At 44.7% G+C, this 26,633-nt stretch overlaps 1 protein-coding gene across 1 annotated transcript in view; it reads right to left on the bottom strand.

Moving 5' to 3' along the window:
• The window catches only part of UBL3 (ubiquitin like 3), a 91,621-nt gene extending 65,338 nt beyond the window's left edge, over positions 1 to 26,283 (bottom strand). The window contains exon 1 of the mRNA XM_069969878.1: positions 25,757 to 26,283. Coding sequence (XP_069825979.1) covers positions 25,757 to 25,783 — 27 coding nt within the window. The 5' untranslated portion in view covers positions 25,784 to 26,283. The remainder of the gene's footprint in view (positions 1 to 25,756) is intronic.
• Between the last annotated feature and the right edge of the window lie 350 nt (positions 26,284 to 26,633).

Below are 26,633 nucleotides of genomic sequence, written 5' to 3' on the forward strand. Positions count from 1 at the left end.
TGTACCCGGCTATCAAAGGAATGAAAGCAGTCATTAAAAGCGGGAACACCCAGAGATAAAGACCACCTTATATAAGACGCTCCCCAGGATTACAGTAAATGGATGTATGTATAACATAAGGGACTGATTCCCAGCAGGAACCGGAGGGCAGTAAACGAAAACTGGGAGCAAAAAACATAGGAACTATGAAAAGACAAGGATTTATAGTAAATGAAACATTGCATTCCCATCTGGCCTGGCAAGGAGTTGCCAGAAGGATCTAACAAGTCTATCAAAGTCTCCTTGGTTTGCCCTGGTGACTGGATGAAGGAAGACAATTATTGACACAGCCCAGCTATTTCACAGGAACCAAGACATTAAAAAGACCACATTTAAGGCTTTGACTTTTCCCAGGAAGGATTATTAACCAAACATGACAATTCTCATAAAGATTTGTGTACCCTCGGGCTATAGTGCCACCGCATGAGTAAAGCGTGGCTTCTCGGCTCTGTTCCCACATGCTAGTCGCTGAATGATCAGGAATATGTCATGTCTATTGCTGGGGGAGGAGGTGATACAATACTATATACTACATTATATACACTACTACCAACACCGCTACCGCAAACAGTATGTCACCAGAACCAAGAAACCTTATCCACTCGCCTTTATGGCTTCTTAGTATTATAACTGTCTAATCATTTACCAATCCATAAATGTACTTTTTTACTTTATCCTTTAACCTTTACACCTGTAAATGGCTCATGGATGGTCCTGGTTCTCACTGGAGAGACACATTGTCAAGCAATGTTCCATGGGAGAAAAAAAACTATGCAAATTAATGGTCTTCCTACTAAAGAAGCACTTCCTTTTATTAGCCAAACCACAGTCTCCTCCAGAAGAATCATACACCCATGTAGAGAGAGCTGGGTGATTAACCCTTTGAGGACCAAGCCAAAATGACCCAGTGGACGGCGCAAATTTTGATCTTAGTGTTTCCGTTTTTCCCTCCTCCCCTTCTAAGAGCTCTAGCACTTTCAGTTTTCTATCTACAGGCCATGTAAGGGCTTGTTTTTTGCAGGAATAGTTGTACTTTGTAATGGCGTCTTTCATTCTACCATAACATGTATGACGGAATTCCAAAATTATTATTTATGAAGATATAAATAGGTGAAATTGTAAAAAAGAATGCAATATGGTAACGTTTGGGGGGTTCCTGTGTCTACGTAATGCACTATATGGTAACAGCGACATGATACTATTATTCTATAGGTCAGTCCGAACACAACCATATGCAGGTTTACACAGATTCTCTAACGTTATATATTTTTTGGTAATAAAATCCTTTTTTTGGCAATTATTAATAAAATGGGCCTATTGTGAGGCTTATAACGGTTTTATTCTTTCACCTATGGGGCTGTATGGGGTGTCATTTTTTCCCGCCATGATCTCTAGTTTTTATTAATACCATATTTATTAAGATCGTACGTTTTGATCACTTATGAATTTTTTTGGAAACATCAAATTGGTAATCCGTGCACCTTTTTCCCTCTTTTCGAGTACGCCGTTCGCAATGACGCTTGTTATATTTTAACAGATTGGACAATTACGCACACTACGGTAGCACGCTTCATAGCAGGAGAAAAACCCAGGACGTACAGTTACGTCCAGGGTCGTCTGGTGACAGACTTCCATGGCGTAACTGTATGTCCAGTGTTGTCTAGGGGTTAAAGGGGCTGTCTTGAAGGGGTTATCCAGGATTAGAAAAAGCACAGCACCTGTTTTCTTTCTCTCTTTCTTTGTATTCCATTATTCTTTCATTTTGTATACTCTTTATCTTGTGTTAACTTTGCGCCGATCCTGTTTTGGAAGCACAACTGTTTATATTTGTATATATATTTGTATCAGCTCCGTTCAACTTAAATGGAACTGAGCTGCAAAGCCCCCACCTAATCTGAGGACAGGAGTGGTGTGGTTTCTGGGAAAGAAAAAAAAAGCAGTGTTTTGTTCAGCCTGGACAACCCCTTAAAGGACCCCTTACATATTTTATCAGTGGGAGTCCCATAAGACAATCCAGCCATCCTAACAAGAAGAACACAAGGTGCCACATATCCAATGTGCAGGAATCAACAATAAAGGTTTATTACGCCATCTTTGAAGTATAGTTAATAAACTTGTTCTATACTAGCAATGTACATGACTTTCTCTTGACCTAGAATGTTCTATAGCAAGTTCAGACTACGCATTTATTGTAATGCCGAAGGCAAAGCATGTGTCACTTATTACAATAGGAGTGGAGCAACAAGGCACTTCAAAGCTTTGTAATCTATATCACTAGTAATGTCAAGTACTAGGTGTTCTCCAGGATTACGTAAACTGGTTAAAAGAACTGGGCACATGTAGCGCTCCATTACAGTAACACAGAGGCACAGCTCTGGGCAAAATAAATATTGCTTACATGAATTTAGGAGCCATATTTTTAGCTGCCATGGCCACTTCAGCCTAGACGAGGTCATACGAGGTACAGAGGAGGCTGAGGAGCGCCTGGAGTTTTACACTTACTTGGTCCCAGAGAACGTCTTTAAGAAGAATGGCGTCCAAACTAGATAACGCCATAATGATGATCTCCAAAGCTTGTCCACTTCATAAATCCCCGACTGGTAGTTTACAGGCGTTAGATGAGAACCTGCAGAATGCGCTCTTTGATAATGACAATGTGAAATGGGATGTGAAGATCCAGGAGAAATGTCAGAGAAAAACCCCTCTCAGCACCATTGGTGTTCAGCAAACTCCGCTAAAAGGATCTAAACTTAAAGTGTAGCTGTCATTTAACATATTTTTAGCATAAATCAATAGTTCAAGAGATTATAAGTAACTCTGACATAGTTTTTATTAGGCAAAAGAGTTTCCTTCTGCATTCCTTCTGTGTCCAATATGGTCTATAAAAAAGGGCACAGTTTGATGAAATTCTACCATTTTTTTGTTTTGTATGGTAAATTGGAAAAGGTCTGAACGATACTGGCAGTCATGCCCTAATGTTTTGTTTTTGTTTTTTTGTATTTTTTTCATTTACTTTTCGCACTAACAATTTCTAGCTGTTTTTTGTGTTTCTGCTTACAAGTGTCTTATGTTGGTATTGTCTACCTTTGTATCTCTCTCATAATTGGGGCGTGCCCCCTGCTATGTACCATTTATCTTGGTGATAATAAATACAGAATTTTATTTTTAAAAAAGGCACAGTTGAGCGAGCAGGGAGAGGAGACAAAAAGTTGGTGTATAGCAGAGAGTACAACACAACATTCTGCTATCTTACCTCACCAAGTTCCCAGATAAGCAGTGAGCAGTCTGACCAGTGTTCTATGTGCCCAGATAGTCTCCAAACTGCAGGAGCCGTTTCTCTCTTCTTCCTGCTCACTCACCCCCCTTAGCCCCTCCCTCCTCCTTAGGTAATAATGGACACAGCAGAACCTTCACTTTGCTCCTCTGTATTGAAGACAACTTAGCCTGATTATGAACAAATAAGTTTGGGTGTTTTTTTTTTTTTTTGGGGGGGGGGGGGGGGGGGGAGGGGCTGCAAAAAAGCTTTGAGAGTACAGAAGGAAACTCTTTAGCTGAATAAAACCAGTTACAGAGTTGTTTTAACAGTCACACTTTAAGGTAAAGTAAAATCCAAGAAACTATCTTTAGGATCGGTCATCGCTATAATATTGGCTGGGGTCTGCCTCTTGGAACCCCGCCAATCAGATGATTCAACCTCAGCAAAGGTAAGCTTCACATTGAAAGTGAAATATCTACAATCGTGGTGAGACACTTCAAAACCAGTGTTTGAGGATCTTCTCATAAGATCACGAAGCTCCTAGAGTAGAACTACTACAGAGACACAGTCATCAATACATGCGCAGGCAGGGCATGTTGTGCTAGGTCACAGACGAGTGGTTTGGACTCACTATGGTAAGCAACTATGGAAACAGTGTGTACTAAACAGGGAGGGTGTCACCAGTCCAGTCACTTCGAGGGCCAAGTTGTCTTTCCTCCAGGAGGTTTCCATTTCACAATAACCACACACTTGACCGGGGCAGGAAGAAAGTTGCGATAAACTAGGCGAGTAATAAAATGTGGTGAAAGTCACTGAGATCTACCATACTATGGCAGCTATGCCAGATCTATTGGTCTGGCACTGAGCCCATGAGCGGATGGGATGCCAGATACAACAAATATAACTCTGGACCGCCATATATGTAAGGCAGGGTTCACACCATTCTTTCAGTTCATTTAGCGAATCAATTATTAAATACTTTTAATATAAACAAAAGCATTGTCAAACGTAAAAAAAATATTTAAAAAAAAAATGCATCAATTTTGATCCATTTTTTATTATTATGGAAGTCAATAGAAAAACAGATCCAAACGGACTGCACACAACTGCATCCATTTTTGTTCATCCAATTTAAAAGTTAAACGGACTGCAAAAATCGCAGTGTGAAGCCAGCCTAAACCCAAACAATGTCACCAGAAACAAGACAAAACTATAAAGCCTATAAATGCCATAACACATTGCTTGCCTTCCATTCACCTTGAACTAATTGGAAATTGCCTGTTCTGTCTCTCGCCATCGCCTAAATAACACAGCGATAAATGAAACAGAATAAGCACAATCCAGGCCACATCAGAAGACGGCCTGAAAAAGAAAAGCTGCATTTACTATTGTGAGGCTGAGCGCCGGAGGCTGGGATCCCGGCCAAGTAAGCCATGGCTTCTGATTGTAAGCACTACTAGGAAGTCAGAGCGAAAATCCAAAAGGTTACAACAACTCCCCAAACTGGTCCGTCAACATTTTTTACAGGGCGGCCTTAAATTCTTTCCTTCATGCCTTTATTTGCTTATGGTCTAAGACTGATAGGCTTACAGTAAATACCTGCATTACCGCCAGAATGGCTGGATATTATGAGAAGCGTGCCGCCATCCTGCTAAGTGGTAGCGTTATGTATACATAGTAACAGGAGAGATAGATCTATATTCCTGGCTACAGACACACACGTGGCTCTGATCAGAGTCACTTATACATGTTGTAATTTTCTGCATTGTATTGCCCAACATTGGAAAGTTTCAGCTGAGGCTTTGTATCCTGCAATATCAGCAATATCAAGAAAGATTGTCGGCATGTACAGCGACATGTTCCCGGCGGCCCCACAGACTTTAATGGACCAACAAAGTTGATCAGTGACTGCATTTGGTCCATTTTACGAACCTATGTCTCATTTTATTCGACTCTATAGCATTGTCTGTTATATCAGCAGAATTCTCGTAAAATAATTACACGGAAAAGGGTATCAATTTAGATGGGAATTCCCCTTTAAAATAAATCTCCATACACCACAGGGTCTCTTCAATGAGAATGCTTACTCCCCCTTGTCTCGCTGGTAGTTTATTTGCTTGGGATGTATAGTCATCCAGTCCTTGCTGTAAAGGAAATAATCTCTCCATACAGCGAGACGTCATGCTGAGACTGTGTATATACAGCGGAAGGCTGCATAGTAAAGCATGGGGTAGGAACAAAGCTTTAGTTTCTGGAAGATCGCTGGCCACCTGACAGTCTCACTATCATGGCGGTGGCCTAATGGGCTAGTGCTATAAAGCAGCCAACAGTGAAGGCAATGACTTAACCCTTAAAGGGGAACTATCAGCAGGTTAGACGACTCTCACTTGCTGATAGCCCCCTCTTACGCATGGGGTGCTGAGGATGATGGTAAGTCTGTAACCTTCTTCCTTGGCATTGTTTCCAAGTAGTCTGTAGTGTAAACAATGTGTCCAGTAAGGCTGTTTGGAGCACTGGGGGCAGGCTACTGCCCCCCAAAGTGCCAATCCACCCCGGTGCTCTGGGGGCAATAGCCCCTCGCCCAGTGCTTCAAATGGCCTTACTGGAAAAAGGATTACACTACTAACTGCAGAGGAACAAGGTCAAGGAAGAGGGTAAGAGACATACTATAATCCTCAGCGTCCCATGCACATTAGGGAGCTAAGGTCCCCATACACTTTACACCTTCTTGGCCATCAGTATAAGGTGTATGGTGCTCTCCCGACTGACACATGTCGTCAGTGCAGATAGCGGCATGATGGAAAATCACCACCAGACCCCTTTGTTCTGGAAGAAATAATCTAAAAAATCTATTTATAAAGATGGAAGCTGCTAAGACTCACAACTACCTGGATCCTGTGATCGGACTACCCAAGATTTAACTAAATCCCCCTAAAGTCTCCTGCACAAGGGACATCAAGTCCTGTGGGCTTTAGGTATCACCATACAACGCTCCATTGGGTCAAACATTTACAGTAACATGGCATCCATAAGGTGGTCAGGATTTATTCCTCTTCCTGCATTGAACACAACTGTATTATAGCTTCATTTTGTTCGCAAGGACATAAAGGATTATTCCCATCTGGACATTTATATCCACAGGATTTAGTATGGGACTGACCCCAGTGTAGCACTGGCAGTTCACACTGAAAGGGAACCAGTCACCCGGGCCCCCCTCTTATACTTACCCATTCCCGTCGCAGAGAAATCACCGCCTGGGGGTCTGCATACTCAGTACGTAAAATGAGAGGAGATGACTGGAGCAGTCATTTCCTATGAACTTTTCCTTTATCTTATTCCATTTACATATTGAGCGTGCAGACCGTCCGGGTGGTGATTTCTCCACGCCAGAACCAACTTCGGGAGAGGGAGCGGCAGAAGCAGGTAAGTATCGGGGTCTCTACCGGGGGTCAGGAGGGTGACAGGTTCCTTAAAAGATTTAAAGGGGTACTCCAGTGTGTGTGTGTGTGGGGGGGGGGGGGGCACTTTTTTTGCTGGAATTGGGGAGGAGGTGGCCGAGGGAAAAGACATCCACTCACCTCCCCGGTTCCAGCAGCGGGTCCTGCATCGCGGCGCTCCGGTGCCCGGCCGCTTCCAGGTGTCTGACGCGGGCCCGAGACGTGACGTCTCAGGTCCACTCAGCCACTCAGTGAAGGAGGCGGGATCCGCTTCAAGTCCGCTTAGATCCCACCTCTGGAATCGGGGAGGTGAGTGGACGTCTTTTCCCTCGGCCACCTCCTCCCCGGTCCTAGCTAAAAAGTGCCCCCCCCCCGCTAGAGTGCCCCTTTAAGGACAAGGTGAAAGTCTCTCTGGAGAACATGTCCAGTCTTTAATTAATTTGAAGGAAAACTATGTAATATTTATTTCCCCCAGTGGCGGCGCTGCAAGTAAATCAAACACTTCCTGTCAGATCTCACCACAACCATCACTGAATGCTAGGGATCCAACCTGGGAGATGATTTCTAATACATTAATTGCTAAGGGATCCGTAAAGACTTCCCCTTCAATGTTTTATTACAACTGGATTTATTTTTCCACTGTGGCCTTAACAGAAAAATGAGTGCCCTCATATTATCAATATAAAGGAGTCAGAACAGTGTTGTTATATGCACAATGCGGTTCTATGGACCAATGGGTTTCTATAGCTGAAGCTGGCCTGTCGCCCGGGTCCCATCAGCCCCTCGCCAGAAGTCTGTACATGAATGGAGAAGGTATAAAACAGGAGTGAATTCTTTCTGTATGTGATAACGTACACGCCAGAGTTTATTTTCCTGCAGGATTTTACATGGTCAGGAACCAATGTAAACGTATCCTTGAAAAACATTCCAGCGCAGATCAGGCCCATGTATATAAAACCTGATCCAGGCTGAACAGCGAGAAAGTATACAGAACGCCATCCAGGAGGAGGAAGGTGGAGCGAGTGCCAGACCGAGGACGGGAACGAGGGGTGGGTTACTGAACAGATTCACTTTTAAGGTTACCATTATGTCACTTACCCACGTTATAGGAGCTGAAGCATTGCAGAAAACCCTGTAGAATTCAGTGAGTCATTCACCTAACATGGCACCTGATAAGCGGCAGGTTATCATATACTCTGGGTTACTGGATGATCCAAGAAAAGGATAGAAAATGTACAAGAAAGTGACAGCCCATAATAAAGTCCTGATGTACAATATGCTATCTCATAATTGGTTTTCGCTAGACTATGTTTTGTGAAATTTAATACTGTGCAGCTCTGTACTGAAATCTATTGCCATATTCTCAGAATTCTTAGTTTATCAAAGATATCATTTATTAAAGGGGCTTTCAGGACAAAATCTTTGATGATCGCTTACCCTCCTCCCTTCCCCATACATATGCATGCTCAGTTTAGTTGATAGTCTCCAAACAAAGGCTCAGGAGCTGAAATACCATACCCAATCCTCCATTGTGAATCAGGACACGGCTATGGTATCTGCATAATCTAGTCAGGGGGTTCATCTAGGCATCTATAGTTACAATAAACTTGTTAAATTAACTAAATGTGAACTATGAAAAGAAATCTCACTGGTTGCTGGTTACGCCTCACACCAGAACCCACCGTTCTATAACAACAGTGAGGATTTGTAAAGGGGGATGGGAGGGATATTAGTTACAGTACTGACAGAATCAGCATCACTCTATGCTGGAGCAGCTTATATTGTATGTCCAGGGGACATTTAAAGGGGATCTATAGCCAATTTATAAAGTACTCTCATCAAACAGGACCTGAATCTCACATCTTACAGTTTCTTTATACGTTCTTCCAATCCCAAAATATGTGAGTTTATTGTTTAACGGGCAATTCAGTGAAAAGTCAAACTCAATTTTTATAATAGTAGTAACTATCGGAGGATGGGTATGATTGTACAGGAGGTGTGAATGTTTTACACTGAGGCTGCATTGACATGTCCCGTAAAACTGTCCGTGATCATGAATCCACAAGCACAGACAATTTTAGGTACCATTTAAAGGGGTTATCCAGCGCTACAAAAACATGGCGACTTTTCCCCCTACTGTTGTCTCCAGTTCAGGTGTGGTTTACAATTAAGCTCCATTTACTTCAATGGAACTGAGTTTCAAAACCCCACCCAAACTGGAGACAACAGTAGGGGGACAGTGGCCATGTTTTTGTAGCACTGGATAACCCCTTTAAGTGAATGCAGCCATTCACATGATCAGTCCCACAATCCACACCGCAAAAAAATAGGACATGTCCTGGTGCGGATCGTGGCACAGATCACCACACACATACCACCCCCACCCCCGATTGTGTGAGCACACCCATTACTCATTAACAAAATTAAGGTCACGCCCATCTGACTATTAAATAAATTGTCAAACTATAACCCCACATATCTTGAGAACATGAGGGCAACATAGAGACACTACATAAAAAGTGATCATAGGACCCTACGCTATATAATGGTAGTCCTGTGTTTTTTTTGTAGATGTATAGGCCCTCTTGGAATATGCATGGTTCTCTATTACACTCCACTACAACCAGAACACATGATGCTGCAGTGTATCTGTCATTATTACATCGGCCAATAAGAAAACTGGAAACAGAATGGCAATGAGCTATATAGTGTCTGCTTTTATTGGGAGAGGAGGTAATATCCTCAGACTTTCTAACCTATAACTCATCATTTTTCTCTGACAATCAGATGTCCTTTTCCATGAATCACTGTTCCCATCATATAAAATACAGCCATTAACCACATATGGGGCTTTTACAGTCAATGCCATTTACACACTAAAACCTGTAATCAGAAGCCGCAGAAAACCATTTCATAGCAGTCATGAAATTCTGGAATAGAATAACGTAATAATATATTACTACCGGTCATATCGCGCGTGCACGGATTATATGGCACAATGATCGCTCGGTGTAAGAATACACAGCCACCTTTAGGCCTCGTGCACTTAGCACATACAGATATAGTATAAGCCATGTTGCCCGAACAATCTGTCCTGCTCTCCATTCAGAGGACAAGGTTTCACATGACCAGAAGTGTCCCTGCAGTCAGGCCCACATGATCAGTTTGGTATCCCCAAACCATTTTGGACAAGGGATAACTTTTGGAGTTGTGAATACCCGTTTAATACGGATTGATATTTAGTCGAGATTTATTATCCAAACAATACATCAAACCACAGTATAAAGGTGCCTATACACTTTAGCTACCCAAAGACACCAAAAGCGACTGACACCATGACTGCGGGAGATGAGAGTGTAAATAAAAAACGCAGGTCACATACAAGTTCATGGTCACACAATGATTTGCAGCACTGGTAATGGAATAACAGCATAATCAGGTACAGGATTATATAAGGTTACTTCTGAGCAATGACTGATCCGGGTTGGCCCATTTGGCAACAGTGTGGAAAGCAGCGGACCCCCTATACTGCGCCCAAGTGTAAGCTACATAGGATGAGGATCATGAACGAGTCTGAACAGATATGAGGCAAAGGCAATGGAATCCGTGTCTAGAAAAACATCTTACAAAATTTGTTTTGTTTTTTTTAAGTAGTTTTTTTTTAATATTGTTCCTTTCTTAAAAGGTGACATAAGGTAGAGCTTGTATCTGCATGTATTACTATCTTCAACACTCAGGAGGCATGCACACTAAAGAGGAGCCAAGTGCAGGTGTTTGCTTCCATCATGGCAATGGGAAAGAATTCTGTAAATGCTTGTTAAAGCCCCCCACCCCAATATAAAGCTGACTATACACATGATATAACAGCCATCTCTCCTTATCCTCCACCCTCATACACATACTGCCCCCAGACTGTTCTCATTGTGCTGTCTCTCAGAGAACAATCCAACATGTATGACCTTCTCTACCTTAAAGAGGACCTGTCACCCCCCGTGCCGGGGTGACAGGCTCCCGACCCCCCGTTGCAGCCCCCTATACCTACCTGATCCCGCCGGGTCCCGCTTTTGGATCCGGTCGGGTCACGGAGATATCAGCCCCCGAAGCCCGGCGCGCGCGCTGACAGAAGAATCTGACGCTCATAGAGAATGAATGGGGAGTCCGATGCTCCGTCATGCTCTATGAGCTTCGGACTCTCCTGTAAGCGCACGCGCCGGGAGCTGATATCTCTGTGACCCAACCGAATCCAAAAGCGGGACCCGGCAGGATCAGGTGAGTATATGGGGCTGTAACGAGGGGTCGGGAGCCTGTCACCCCGGCACGGGGGGGGTGACAGGTCTCCTTTAATAGTTGTCTTTAGGGAGTGCTGAGAGACCACCATAAGCATGATATAATTAGTGTATGGCGTCGGTAGGTGTAATCCCCAGCACATACACCTAACATATGTATAGACTTTAGTACACGCAGCGTCAATATGCTTTTCTATATACACTGTACTAGAATGAGAGTCATTGGCTAATGTATATGTACATTTCTGGAAGACTCCATCAAAAACACACTCATGCAAAAGCAAACATTGTGTGAACAGAGCCAAGCTTACAGCCAAACCACCTAGCCATTCACCATGTCATGTGCGACAAATGAAAAAAATAGGTAACCTTCACCTACAAACCGTACGCCGCACTTGGCTACAACGCACCTCCTCTTATTACAATAGTTTAATTGATTTCAATTATGTCTTGTGGAAGGTAACAATGAGCAGAAACTGGGACAGGAGCCAATCCAGTGGCCTGACAGTGTTCTTGTAATGGCTTTACCAGCCTGGTGCACTTATCAAGCAAGGCTGCGAAACATAAAAGAAAAGCAAAATTCATTTTTCAACTAAATTAGATATCATGCACGTGGAGATACCGGCACCAAGCCTGTATAGCGGCACGCAGAGGCCCTACACTCTGTACAAAATGTGGGACCTCCTGAGGGAACATTCACATGTATAGTGTTTGCTGCAGATCTATTATTATTATTATTATTATTATTTATTGAGCGCCCTTCGCTCCAGAGCACTATACAAGCGATGGGGGTAACAAACAGGAACAATACAAGATCAAAAACACATTTCAGGAAGACAAATGGTAGACTGATACATATGGGGGGGGGGGGGAGAAAGAGGACCCTGCCCGCGAGGGCTTACAATCTATAAGCTACGGGGAGAAAAACAGGAAGCAAAGTGCAGCCAGTCACGTTTGATGCAGAATTATTATTGGTTGTAGCCTACTTTGAAAAGATGGGTTTTAAGGTTACTTTTGAAGGACTTGATGGTGAGATAAGAGCCGGATGTGTGGGGGTAGCGAGTTCCAGAGTATGGGGGAGGCTCGGGCAAAGTCTTGGAGGCGGTTGTGCGAGGTGCAAACAAGCGAGGGGAAAGGTGGATTAGTCAGGCAGCAGAGTTAAGGATAGACTGGAGGGGATCAAGAGAGTTAGATGGAAGGCCAGAGAGGAGGATGTTACAGTAGTCCAAGCGGGAGATAATAAGAGCATGGACCAGCAGTTTGGTGGAGTCAGCGGTGAGAAAAGAGCGGATTCTGGAAATGTTTTTGATGTGATGGCGGCAGGAGGTGGTCAGGGCCTGACTATGTGGTTTAAAAGACAGGGCCGAATCAAAGGTGACCCCAAGATCTGATGCTGTTTAAATCAATGTAGCTGAATGGGTGAGCACAGCAGCTGTATGTGAGTGTACCCTAACTGCATAGGGTAGCAATGTGGCATCCGAAGAAACACTTTATAGTTTATTTCAATAAGAAGAGGTAAGATGCAGCAACCCAGAACGGCCACAACATGCTGCACGGTGCTGTATATAGCATTACACGGTGTCAAACTTGTGGCCCATCTGCTGTTGCAAAACCACAATTCCCATCATGTCTGGACACAGAAAGCTTTAGCATGATGAGAATTGGAGTTTTGCAACAGCTAGAAGGCCGCAGGGTTGATACCCCTGAGCTACCAGGTGACCACAGAAAAGATATTGATGGCCTATCCTGAAAATAAGCCATCAATGTAATAGTTGAAGTTACAATCCTATACTCAATCCAAAAAGCTTACTTTGCAGAGGATCATGAGAGGTAGGCTGTACAGCACTGGTATTCTTATTCAACAGCTGGAGAAGTTGCACAGGTTGTGGAGCACTGCCTTTAGGCTTCTCACAGACGTCTTCCCTGGAAAGTGACCTTACAGCTGACAATTCCAATAGACAATGGACTGAAGGAAAAAATTAAAAAAAGAATACGGCCCTCACATCACATAAAGATACTCCTCCATTTCTTATACATGATACCGCACAGATGACAACTGACGGGAAGAAACATCAGACGTTAGATTATCTCTTTATATTTACAAGCAGAGCGAAAAAAAATATTTTATTTTTTTATGCAAGAAAAAGTCACTTTCAAATGAGGTCCGGCCAAAACATCAAATGGTGCGCTATCACTTAGCGTGATTTACAGGCCGCACATCAAAAGAGCGCAGCCAGGAAGCGTCCCATTAGCTGCGCCTCAGAAGTGTCACCACTGACAAATAATGCTAAAGAGCCTGCTCAGCAGATTAAAGCCTTCACCAATATGTGCCATACTACATAATATCCAGATTTACAGGCGCTTTCATTTAAGCAGGCAATTTCATAGGCGGCCATAGCGGAGAGCTGGGATGTACAAATTGCCGCACACTAAGGAGCCAGTCAGACTATGCTAAATGTCACCATGACTTTTTAGAGGTTCAGCAAAAAGAACTTCTATTTCCATTAATATAGACTAGCTTCTGAGGATAACCTGTATTTATAGAATCTTTAGTACCCGTAGTTTTTCTCTACATGATTATGACTGTCTGAATTGTTCTCTAGTCTGTAAACAACATTTATTGGTGATTTGTATAACTTTTAGGGGGCAATACGATACTTTAATAAACATTTTAGCCGGACTTCTCCTTTAAATGCAACAGAATACGTTGATGCTATATTAATAAAAATTATTATAACTTTTATATTATTTCTACAGTAAAGGAAACTGCTAAAAATGTTTGTACAGAACAGGAAATCACAGCTTATTATTAGGCTTAGCCCTATAGACTTATAGAGCTGACTAGATGGAGATCACTGCGAACTGGGGATCAGTGGGGTGTTAGCAGAGAGCCCCTGAACAAACAAGACTCTTGAGTAGAGATGAGCGAACCGGGTTCGGGTTCGAGTCGATCGAACCCGAACGTTTGGCATTTGATTAGCGGTGGCTGCTGAACTTGGATAAAGCTCTAAGGTTGTCTGGAAAACATGGATACAGCCAATGACTATATTCATGATTTCCTTATAGCCTTAGGGCTTTATCCAACTTCAGCAGCCACCGCTAATCAAATGCCGAAAGTTCGGGTTCGGATTGACTCGAGCATGCTCCAGGTTCGCTCATCTCTACTCTTGACATGTCAAATGTTTTTGTCTACAATGCCCTCACTGATGGCTACATAAATTGGTTACAGACGTGTCACTAATGAAAGCTCATGTGCTTTTTTGTATTATCTGCTTTAGAATCATTCTATCCATCAGGCTGAAATCAGCTCTCTATGTTCTGAATTCCCAGAGAGCATAGACCTGGCAACCAAAGAACCTCAGGGGAGATAACTGGCTTATCAATGGGGAGCTTCAACCACTGGGACCCCCACTGATACCAAAAACAGCAGTGTGAATATATGGCCAGTGCTCCATTCAAAGGACAACTGACCTCAATTGTGATCCCACCAATCAGCTAGAGATACCTTTTGACCACAAGATAACCCCTTTAATTCTAATGACTATGACACACGAACATTACCCACAAGGCTTCAAGTATGCGCCCTATGACTAAAACTCTTTGCTACCACCATAACTTAATGTTGTGACTCCCAAATCTTACATTGGGTTAATTCCTTGAATCCAGGAACGTATCTGCCCTCCGGGTATAGTTACTCCGCAGTAACACGCTAGAGTGACCTATAAATGGAATCTGTAGCCAAAGGGATACATTAAAAATTCTTTTTCTGAGAAATAGTCAATATGTGCCGCCACGTGTCTTCAGTAGCTAGAAAACAATCTGCTCTATTCAGTAAACTTAATAAAATCTTCCTAACAAGCTGCTATAATCAGTAATGCAGGAAGCATCTGATTGACTAACCACAGCCTAGGAAGTTTAGACAGAAGGCGCCAAGCATGAAATATACAATAGATGAGAGACAAAGGCCGATTAGATGAATGAGGCAACATTACAGGAGACGAGACAAACCTACATACTGTATGCATGACGTCTGCACAACCTGCCCCATCCCAGAGTTGGATTTGGTTAAAAAGGACAAAAAGCAGGTTTTAAGATTCAGAAGTCAGAGGGTGGTATTACATGGTCCGATGGGGGCCCGATAATAACTGTAAACGAGCGCCATCTGCTAGATCGGCGCTTGTTTACTGGGCCTATTACACAGCCCGATAATCTTTTAACAAGGGCTGCATGAACATTTTTACCGATGTCCTTGCAGCCCTTAATAAACTGGCATACATTACCTATCCATGGTCCTCCTCCTCTTGCAGTCCGCTTTTCCCCGGGTGCCACGCGCTGCAGCTTCAGAGCAGCCTGTCTCAGCTGACAGACCCCTCAGCCAATTACTGGCCGCGGCGGTCCCGGCCAGTGATTGGCTGAGTGGCCTGTCAGCGAGTCCCGCTCTGAAGCTGCAGCGTGCAGGACCCCGGGAGAAGCGGAATGCAAGAGGAGCCCTGGACCATGGATAGGTAATGTATTTACTTTGCAAATCGTCAGCCACCGGCTGCACACCGCTATCACACGTAACTGTGCGCGGTCAGTGGCCGACAATTATAGGTCAGAACCTATATCAACGATCAGCCGATGACAACGATTATCGGCTGATCGTTGTGCTTATTACATGGAACGATAATCGGACGGATAGGGCTGATTCAACCGATTATCGTTACGTGTAATGGTACCCTGAGTGATCAGAAAACTGAAGTTATAAAACCATTTGCACCAAGATCAGCCATATAGTGACTACAATATTAATGACGATTTCCCAGGATAAGGAAAGATGCATATGGACCACCAGCTGTCAAGTCAGGAAAAAAAGTCATACATGTAACTATCCAAACGTGATCACAGGACCCTAAAAAGACCATCATGGTGACCAGAAGGACCATCCAGCTCATATGGAGGCTTACACTATGTTAGACATTACCAACAGGACCTCTCAAACATACAAAACCACATGACAATCCCCGGGAGCCATTATGTGAAGGGGGTCTTCAAAGACATCTCTTCCTCCCAGCGTGACTTTTGACCCTCACAATGTACCGTGGGCAGCTGGACATGAATTGGACTCCTATCCATCAGAGAACTCATGTGACAGCAATAAATTCCCAGGCCTGACCTCAGACCCCTGTAAGAGTGCCCAGAGGGAACAGCCTAAACCTATTCCTTGTAAAACAACTCAAGAATACCATGTTATACAATGGGATCTAAGGAAAATCGGAACTCTCTAAATCCTCATTCAGATGGGTATTGTACCTGTTAGCTGTCTGTGTTCTGGAAGTAATAATCCCATTCCATGGCTGCAGTCAACGGAGCTTTCAGCAACATAGGGTTCTATGGGCCTGGACGTTCAGTAGAGGTAGTAAGTACTGGTGTTAGGGTATCTTCCCACTAAGGAACATGCGGTAGAATTTCAAGCAGTAGCACTCAATGATATTCTCAAACAAAATCAGCCATCCGCCCAAAGAATAGACATGTCCATTCTTTGGGTGGACGGCAGATTCTGTTTGAGAATATCATTGAGTCTATGGGAATCTGTTGGCGCTATATAAATAAAAATTATTATTATTAAGTCCTGTGGATGAGGAATACCCCTTTAAACTACAAGGTTATGCTTTAACTTTACAACTCCTGCCAAACAAAAACCATCTCTGTTATATCAGAGTGTACTTATAAAGATGGTTTTTCTGGACTATTGTCCATTGCCTGAGCAGCAGCACCCGCACCTACAGGGATCAAAGACAGCTCCATATACCGTATAGTGGCCGTGTTGCAGTACTGCACCTCAGCTCTTATTTGCTTCAATAGAAGCTACAGTAACCTGGGCCCCCACCTTTCAGATATTGATGGCCTGTCCTGAGGATTCATGAGTACAATATAAAAACGTGACCACAAATAACTAAGAAATTTCCCATTAATATAAAAGCTGCGCAGGTTGGCGACCTATATAGAAGCAGCGGCCCATGGTTAATCATCCACGTGTTGTAGTAATGGCATGTCCAGACTCTCCTCGCTCCTGGACGGCCTCACATTCCTTGCAGCGGGTCATTAACCAGCTCTCCCTCAGAGTAAAAGGGGATGGCACATTCTTCTGCCTCTTCCACCCATTCCTTTTCTCTGAAGAGAGGAATTATACGCTCACTGCATGAGACCTAATGGATTCCTTTGCACTGGGCGCCAGCGGATCAATAGCACTACCACAGTAAACAGCAGGCTATGAAATAACCTGCCATTTACAACTGGTGGACCCGACCTCAGACTGTGCTGCCCAAATGCACCTTCTCCTGATCCCCATTGTCCTCAGCCTGTTATATTTACTTACACACCGGCTTCGGTCAAATTCAATAGTGAATGACAAATGAAGACTTCAGGATTTACAGATTATTCTGTGTCTGAGTTGCTCCTATTTGTAAAGCTGCACAATGCAGACACCCTGGGATATCCTGTAATTCCAATGCAGAGAAGTTATTATAGTACTGATTATAGTATAATACGTGTAATGTAAATCACAATGCATGGAGATGAGAGGTCTTCACTGAAGTTCTTTCCACAACCAAGACACAATAGTGAATGACTAGATGTATCTAACTAGACTGATCCTCATCAGAAGTCAATGAAGTCTCTCAGGCAGCCGTATTGGGAAAAGCATCCAGGCATGATGGGAGTTGTAGTTTTACAACTGCTAAAGAGCCACAAGAGAACACTACAAATAGATAATGATACAGACACCTAAGGCTGGGTTCACACTACGTTTTTGCAATCCGTTTTTTGCAAAAAATGGATGAAAAAACGGATGCAACTGATAAAAAAAAAAACCACACGGATCAGTTTTTTTTGACGGACACAAAAACGTGGTCGACCACATTTTTGTGTCCGGCAAAAAAAAACTGATCTGTTTTTTGTTTCGTTTTTTATAATGGAAGAACGGATGCACACAACTGCATCCGTTTTTTTCATCCATTTTTTGCAAAAAACGGATTGCAAAAACGTAGTGTGAACCCAGCCTAAGCCATTCAAAACAGAGTATAAATTACAGGACCAATGTAATGGTTCAGGGAGTTACAGCTGATTTCTGGAGCACCTAGCAGCAGGTCACAGTCATAAAAAGCCAACAACACTCATCTTATGACCTGGTGACTGGTTTATCTAAGCCAGACGTGTCAAACTCAGGCCCTCCAGCTGTTTTAAAACTACAATTCCCATCATGCCTGGACACCAAAGCTAAAGCTTCGGCTGCCCAGGTATGATTGGAATTGTAGTTTTGCAACAGCTGGAGGGGCCTGAGTTTGACATCCCTGATCTAAGCCATTCCCCTTTATATCAGTACAGTCATGTTTGTCATCCAGTGCAGCTATGAGGGAAAACAAAAAGGGGCTTAAGTGTTTATACGCGGCGAGGATTACACAAAAGAGCAGAGGACAGTAAACTTTTGTGGCCGGCGATCCTGTTACCGCTGCTCAATGAATTATTCAATAGGTGGGAGTTATGGGTGTAAGTGCATGATAATGTCACATTGTACACAAGGCACGGAGATGTAAGACAATGTATTCTAACACAAATGCCCCCATTTCACTACACACCATGAAGAGGCCAAAAAAACAATGAGAGCATTCAGCAAATCCATACCAGAGCTAGTGCAATTTTATTGTGGAGCACGCATAGCAAGGCTGGCCTTCATCTATACAGTACATAAAGCACATTATACAGCCCTACCTCGCCACATACATTCTGCCAACAAGCCACACATAAAACCTGCAAACCCTCATAGGACTGCACTAGGAATAGACTCCATGAAAATGCAAAACCATCCTGCAATGTGTGAACCTGTCCATACATGACCAGAGCAGGCTGCCATACAGGTGCATGGGACCCCCAATATACCTCAGTTTACCTCTGATGTCATATGGAGGAGTCATGACCAGAGCAGGCTTCCATACAGGTGCATAGGACCCCCAATATACCGCTGTTTACCTCTGATGTCATATGGAGGAGTCATGACCAGAGCAGGGCTGAATTACAGCTACATGGGACCCATAACATACCCCCGTATACCTCTATTATCAAATAAAAGTTGTGATCAGATCCATCAGAAGTAAGGGGGGGGGGATCTACTGTCAGAAAAGCTATCACTGTTGCCCATGGGTAGAAAAGTTAGTTTTGCTTGCAGTAAACTTCAAAAATCTGCCCCATTGCTTCTAAGAGGGAATATGTCCAGACTCAGTGGAGCCAGTAAGCCAACATATGATGTTATGTGTCTTTGCATGGCCCTGTTACACGATTCGGACAATTATCCCTCCATGTAATAGAGATAACAATCAGCTGAAACTGCATACATCACTTGTCCACGCTCCCGGAGTTCCCGGCCGGTGATTGGCTGAGTGGTCTGTCAGTTCAGAGAGCAGCTCTGAAGCTACAGCGGCGACTCTGGAAAGAACACCGGGAGCGGCAGAGGTCATGTATACAGTTTAGGGCAAGGGTTACACGGACATCACTAATGATAGATAGATCTTGCTAAACAATTATCTGTGAAACACGTTCATTTTTATTTTTAAAAAAACGTGTGCGCTTTACAGTATTTAAGAACCAGGTAGCTCAGGATGAACAGTGCTTGAAATATTCCTGGTGGCGTATAGGCTGCCATTTTCGGAGGCCGCCCAATCATAGCTTCCCAATATAATGCAGCAAGGCTATTTTACTATGGCACAGAACCCACGTGAATCAGCTGGGGATTGTCACACATAAAACTTTACTAGGACTGATAAATCCGACAATCATTATGGGCAGGGCGGCTATTACATGCCTGCAGTACAGATTTCTCTCTCATACTCAAGAGCTGACAGCTGGCACTTAGGGACATCAGATTAACACACAATACTATGAGTATAGAACTGTAATAATACAGAATTACTGGGGGGAGGGGAGATGTGCTGGGACATAACAGACCGCCATTAATATCTGGGAATTTAAAGGAAATTTCATGCTAAGTCCTTGATTCGTCCTCTCTTGGCTCTGACGCCTCATGTTTTATTCTCTTTTTAGGAAAGCTGGACTGCAGCCACTGTGGTCATCTATACAGGTCCCTTATGGTCGTGGTCATATAGATGGACCCTCGGCTCCTGGTTCATGAGAGGACATTGAGGATTCAGGGATATCTGGAGGGGTGCGTAACTGTGTATATTCTATATGTTAAAGGGGTTTTCAGAACTAAACTCCTGGGGTCTGACCGATGGGCCCTGTTATAATATCCAGAATGGGGGCTCAAGATCTTTGTTATGAAGGAAGCTCCACCACCGCTCCATTCATACCCTATGGGAGCAATAACGCACATGTGCAACCTGTCATTTCATTCATAAAGACCAGGTGCCCACTCTGGAGACAGCCTAATGGTGCGTTTACACAGGCAGATTTATCGGACAGATCTTTGAAGCCAAAACCAGGAACAGACTATAAACAGGGATCAGGTCAGAAAGGAAAGACTGGGATCTATCCTCTTTTCAAATCCATTCCTGGCTTTGGCTTCCAAAATCTGTCAGATAAATCTTTCTGTGTAAACGCACCCTAAAGGTTATAAGTAATTTGTAACTCGGAATACCCGTTCAAGCAAATCCTATTTTTCTAGTACCAGAGAGCTCCTTTAATTTTCCAGTATGCACCCTTCCCCCAAGGCCAGACGACAACAGAAATGTGATACCAACGCTTGCCATACATATTAGACAGCCACTGCGTTCCTAACCTCCAAACAGCAGCCTAAAACCCAACATACCCGATCCTCATACACTCCAAAGCCTAGGGCTACATGGCCACTTTGGCCACTGGCCAATGTAGAGGCCAAAGGTGGCTGGGTCATGCTCCTTAAATCACAGCTAATGTGAGTGAATGGGATTGTGTTGTGACCCTCAAGTGGCTGCTAATGTAACCTAACAATAGCCAGAAATCCACCCAGGACAGATGTCTGGTCGTGTCATGACTACCCGCAGGTCACAATGTAGCCCCATTCTCTTACATCAGCTATTCAGGATGAATGACATGGTGACCTGTGACTCTCTATCAACATATAAAGAAGTCTTCATATACTTAAAGTGTATTGGCCCCCCCCAAAAAATTTTTTAAATAGAAACGGTTAATGTAAGTCTAAAATAGCCATGGGAAATCCAAGTCACTATTTATTTTCTTATTACTACACTGATGGCACATGACGTGGATGTGGTACCCAGTGAAATAAACATCAACCACCCTGGCGTCACTTCCATGACTACAATCTAGGAATATCTCGTTACCACGTCAAAGTTTCTGTACACCCAAGACCAATGCAGAAACCAATTTTAGGTTATGAGACATTGGCTTGTGTACAGGTAATAGGAGGAGACAGATGACATCACCTGTGCTAGGTAGGCAATACTATTAACAATGTTTCCGATCACACTCTTTAGACCACCACATCCGCCACTTATCACGCTCCCACAGGCTGTCACCCAATACTTTACTGTAAAGAGCAAATACAGAACTTCACCGACCACATGTGAAGAGAATCTGGTGATCTGCACTGCAGATACAAACTGCTGATCCACCAAGCAATGGGGAGACGAAGACAAATCTAAACCCTATGAACTGCTGACGGGTCACATTGGGAGAGTACAGCGGAGTTCACTTCCCCACAGATTGTGTGACAGACGCGGCATAAAGCACCCACTGAAGAGTATTTATAGGGCACCGCCATGGGGTCAAACCACACGCTGAACAGCTTTAGACACCTATCCTGAGCACAACACTGATATATATGTGTATATAGGCATAATATATATTTACACACACACATCCATTATATGGATCCAAAGTTATAAACATACACAAAAACTGCAGCAACGTGTTGAATATAATGCACAGAGAAGTAAACCACACATACCCTTCCGGCATTGCAAGACTACAACTGCGGGGCCACGGGTTGGTAAAACTGGTGGAGCAGGAGGAAAGTACACACAAATAGTCTAACAAACAAGCAAAAATGTTAAATATAATACTCAGAAAAGTTTTTACTGACTACCTCAGCTGTCTCCAACCTGGAGATGTTGCACAACTGAGCGTTGTAGTTTAGCAACACGTACAGGGCGACAGACTGGGGAGCACTGCTATAGATGTAAAGTGATCAGTACGACTCTCTATAACACCGGGATCCAAACCGAAGCAGGTAGTCAGGCAACAGCTGGAACACAGATTAAAAACCACTGGTGTAAAAAGAAAGTTGGCAACCAGTAATCATCCCCTGCAATGCCGGGGTCTGGTGTTATAATCTCGGCATGCTGTTAGGGCATGCTGGGAGCTGTAGTTCTGCAACAGTCACAGAGGTACAGGTTTGAAACCACTTGCATAGATTTAGAATTAGAGATGAGCACTAAGCCCTTACAATACTATGGCCCAGGGTTTGAATCTGATCACAGGGCATGCTTAGACTTGTAGTTTTTCAACCGTTGTAGGGCCAAACCCACTAATAAAGAGGCAAAGTCAGAGATCAGTATTGAATTATCCCCCTGCAATACTGGAATCCCGGGTCCAAATCCAAGGCAACTGTCAAGGGCAGCTGCAGGGCTACAGAAAGCAGGGTTCAAATCCAATCAGACAGCCAGGGCATGCTGGGAGTTGTAGTAATTCAGTAGCTTCCCTTGCAATACTGGCACCCTGGGCTCCAATCTGACGGACGCTCCAATGTCTGTGAAGTCTCCTCCACTATATAGACAGAGATAAGTCAGCTGGATGCCTAATGTATATGTGTGGGAGATTAGATTAGGAGACCCCATTGGGATTGATGTAGAGAAACACATCTATCACTCTGTCACAATGTCAGCGGGGGTCCCCCCACCCTCATGAGGACGACCACCAACACAACCATGGTGTCATTCCTACTGATACACAGCCTCCACTAATATAGGCAGGGTCTATGCACTGAGGGGGCACAATGCCCTGCGATGCCATCTCATAAAGGTCAGGGTGATCAGGATGTGGCATTAAGGTATACAGCATATATACACCCATATCCTCATAAGTGTTCAACATACCACGCTGCAGAATATGCTGGCACTATATAAGGAAGGAATAATGATGATGTCAGCCATGAGAGGGCACAGCCTGGTGCAGAGGAGACATTAGGAGAGGTCAGTATAGCAATGCATTATGTAATGCATAGTGGTGGGCGATACCTGGCTGTGCCCAGGCATCAGTGTGTAATGTACAGTGAGGGGCTATATACCTGGCACTATACATAGGGGCACTGGTGGGTAATGCCCAGTGAGGGGCTATATACCTGGCACTATACATAGGGGCACTGGTGGGTAATGCCCAGTGAGGGGCTATATACCTGGCACTATACATAGGGGCACTGGTGGGTAATGCCCAGTGAGGGGCTATATACCTGGCACTATACATAGGGGCACTGGTGGGTAATGCCCAGTGAGGGGCTATATACCTGGCACTATACATAGGGGCACTGGTGGGTAATGCCCAGTGAGGGGCTATATACCTGGCACTATACATAGGGGCACTGGTGGGTAATGCCCAGTGAGGGGCTATATACCTGGCACTATACATAGGGGCACTGGTGGGTAATGCCCAGTGAGGGGCTATATACCTGGCACTATACATAGGGGCACTGGTGGGTAATGCCCAGTGAGGGGCTATATACCTGGCACTATACATAGGGGCACTGGTGGGTAATGCCCAGTGAGGGGCTATATACCTGGCACTATACATAGGGGCACTGGTGGGTAATGCCCAGTGAGGGGCTATATACCTGGCACTATACATAGGGGCACTGGTGGGTAATGCCCAGTGAGGGGCTATATACCTGGCACTATACATAGGGGCACTGGTGGGTAATGCCCAGTGAGGGGCTATATACCTGGCACTATACATAGGGGCACTGGTGGGTAATGCCCAGTGAGGGGCTATATACCTGGCACTATACATAGGGGCACTGGTGGGTAATGCCCAGTGAGGGGCTATATACCTGGCACTATACATAGGGGCACTGGTGGGTAATGCCCAGTGAGGGGCTATATACCTGGCACTATACATAGGGGCACTGGTGGGTAATGCCCAGTGAGGGGCTATATACCTGGCACTATACATAGGGGCACTGGTGGGTAATGCCCAGTGAGGGGCTATATACCTGGCACTATACATAGGGGCACTGGTCGGTAATGCCCAGTGAGGGGCTATATACCAGGCACTATACACAGGGGCTATATACCAGGCACTATACACAGGGGCTATATACCAGGCACTATACACAGGGGCTATATACCAGGCACTATACACAGGGGCTATATACCAGGCACTATACACAGGGGCTATATACCAGGCACTATACACAGGGGCTATATACCAGGCACTATACACAGGGGCTATATACCAGGCACTATACACAGGGGCTATATACCAGGCACTATACACAGGGGCTATATACCAGGCACTATACACAGGGGCTATATACCAGGCACTATACACAGGGGCTATATACCAGGCACTATACACAGGGGCTATATACCAGGCACTATACACAGGGGCTATATACCAGGCACTATACACAGGGGCTATATACCAGGCACTATACACAGGGGCTATATACCAGGCACTATACACAGGGGCTATATACCAGGCACTATACACAGGGGCTATATACCAGGCACTATACACAGGGGCTATATACCAGGCACTATACACAGGGGCTATATACCAGGCACTATACACAGGGGCTATATACCAGGCACTATACACAGGGGCTATATACCAGGCACTATACACAGGGGCTATATACCAGGCACTATACACAGGGGCTATATACCAGGCACTATACACAGGGGCTATATACCAGGCACTATACACAGGGGCTATATACCAGGCACTATACACAGGGGCTATATACCAGGCACTATACACAGGGGCTATATACCAGGCACTATACACAGGGGCTATATACCAGGCACTATACACAGGGGCTATATACCAGGCACTATACACAGGGGCTGTATACCAGGCACTATACACAGGGGCTGTATACCAGGCACTATACACAGGGGCTATATACCAGGCACTATACATACGGGCTATATACAGGGCACTATACACAGGGGCTATATACCGGGCACTATACACAGGGGCTATATACCAGGCACTATACACAGGGGCTATATACCAGGCACTATACACAGGGGCTATATACCAGGCACTATACATACGGGCTATATACAGGGCACTATACACAGGGGCTATATACCGGGCACTATACACAGGGGCTATATACCAGGCACTATACACAGGGGCTATATACCGGGCACTATACACAGGGGCTATATACCGGGCACTATACACAGGGGCTATATACCAGGCACTATACATACGGGCTATATACCAGGCACTATACACAGGGGCTATATACAGGGCACTATACACAGGGGCTATATACAGGGCACTATACACAGGGGCTATATACCGGGCACTATACACAGGGGCTATATACAGGGGCTATATACCAGGCACTATACACAGGGGCTATATACCAGGCACTATACACAAGGGCTATATACAGGGCACTATACATACGGGCTATATACCAGGCACTATACATACGGGCTATATACAGGGCACCCATAGCAGCCCATCCTATATTGATAAACACGAGCAGCATGGCACTTGGCAGCCGGGCACCTTACCATATCCACTGGCACAGGGTTGGACATGTTGGCGCTGAGAGCCCCTTAGAAGCAGGAGGCGCGGATGCTGGGGGTTATCCTTCCGTGCTATATCCAGGGGGCAGCCTTGGCATGGAGGGGCGGCTGGCAGGACCGGGTGCAGGCTGCCCTCCCCCTGCGCGCTGTAAAGTTCCACTCCAGGAGGTGAAGGGTTACCGGGCAGAAGAATACGACAAATAACTCCTTGTCCGACCTATAAATACCTCACGGGGAGGAGGGAGCGCTATAGGCAGACACAGCAGCGGCTCCCGAGCCCTTCACTGCCTCATCCCCGGAAACTGCGTCACCCCCTCCCGAGCACCGACCACGCTCTGTCACGGGAGAGGACACCGACAACCGTGTCCTCAGCTCGGCTCCTCGCGCCCCGCAGCGTCTTCAGTCCGTGCGGTCTCCTCGCGCAGCCGGCGCAGCGATCACAAGCTTCTCCTTCCTGTCATCGTCTCTCTGGCATAAACATGGCGGCCGCGGAGAAGGGGGAGGGGCTTAGTTGCGGAGATCTGCTGACCACGCCCACCGTATTAAAGTATGCTGAAGGGAGGGTTTTTTTTCCCCTTCTACTCAGTACGCATGCGCCGCCTGTTTTGCCTGCCGGGAGATGTAGTCTTGTGCTGTGATTTGGGGGAATGTTGCGTTTAGTGAGCAGGAGGAGACCCCTGTAGGTCAGTCGTGACATCATCTCCTATAGGAGAAGTGAGCAGGCACATTATAGTCCTCTGGCCGCCCTGTGTACATGAATAACACTCCATATAGAAGGTTATTATATATATATATATAGTTAGCAAATAGTATTGGTTATTGCTGGCAGCCCGGCAACAATTGTCAGATGGAAAATTCATAA

This window comes from Dendropsophus ebraccatus, chromosome 5, assembly GCF_027789765.1.
Source record: "Dendropsophus ebraccatus isolate aDenEbr1 chromosome 5, aDenEbr1.pat, whole genome shotgun sequence".
Taxonomy (NCBI): Eukaryota; Metazoa; Chordata; class Amphibia; order Anura; family Hylidae; genus Dendropsophus; species Dendropsophus ebraccatus.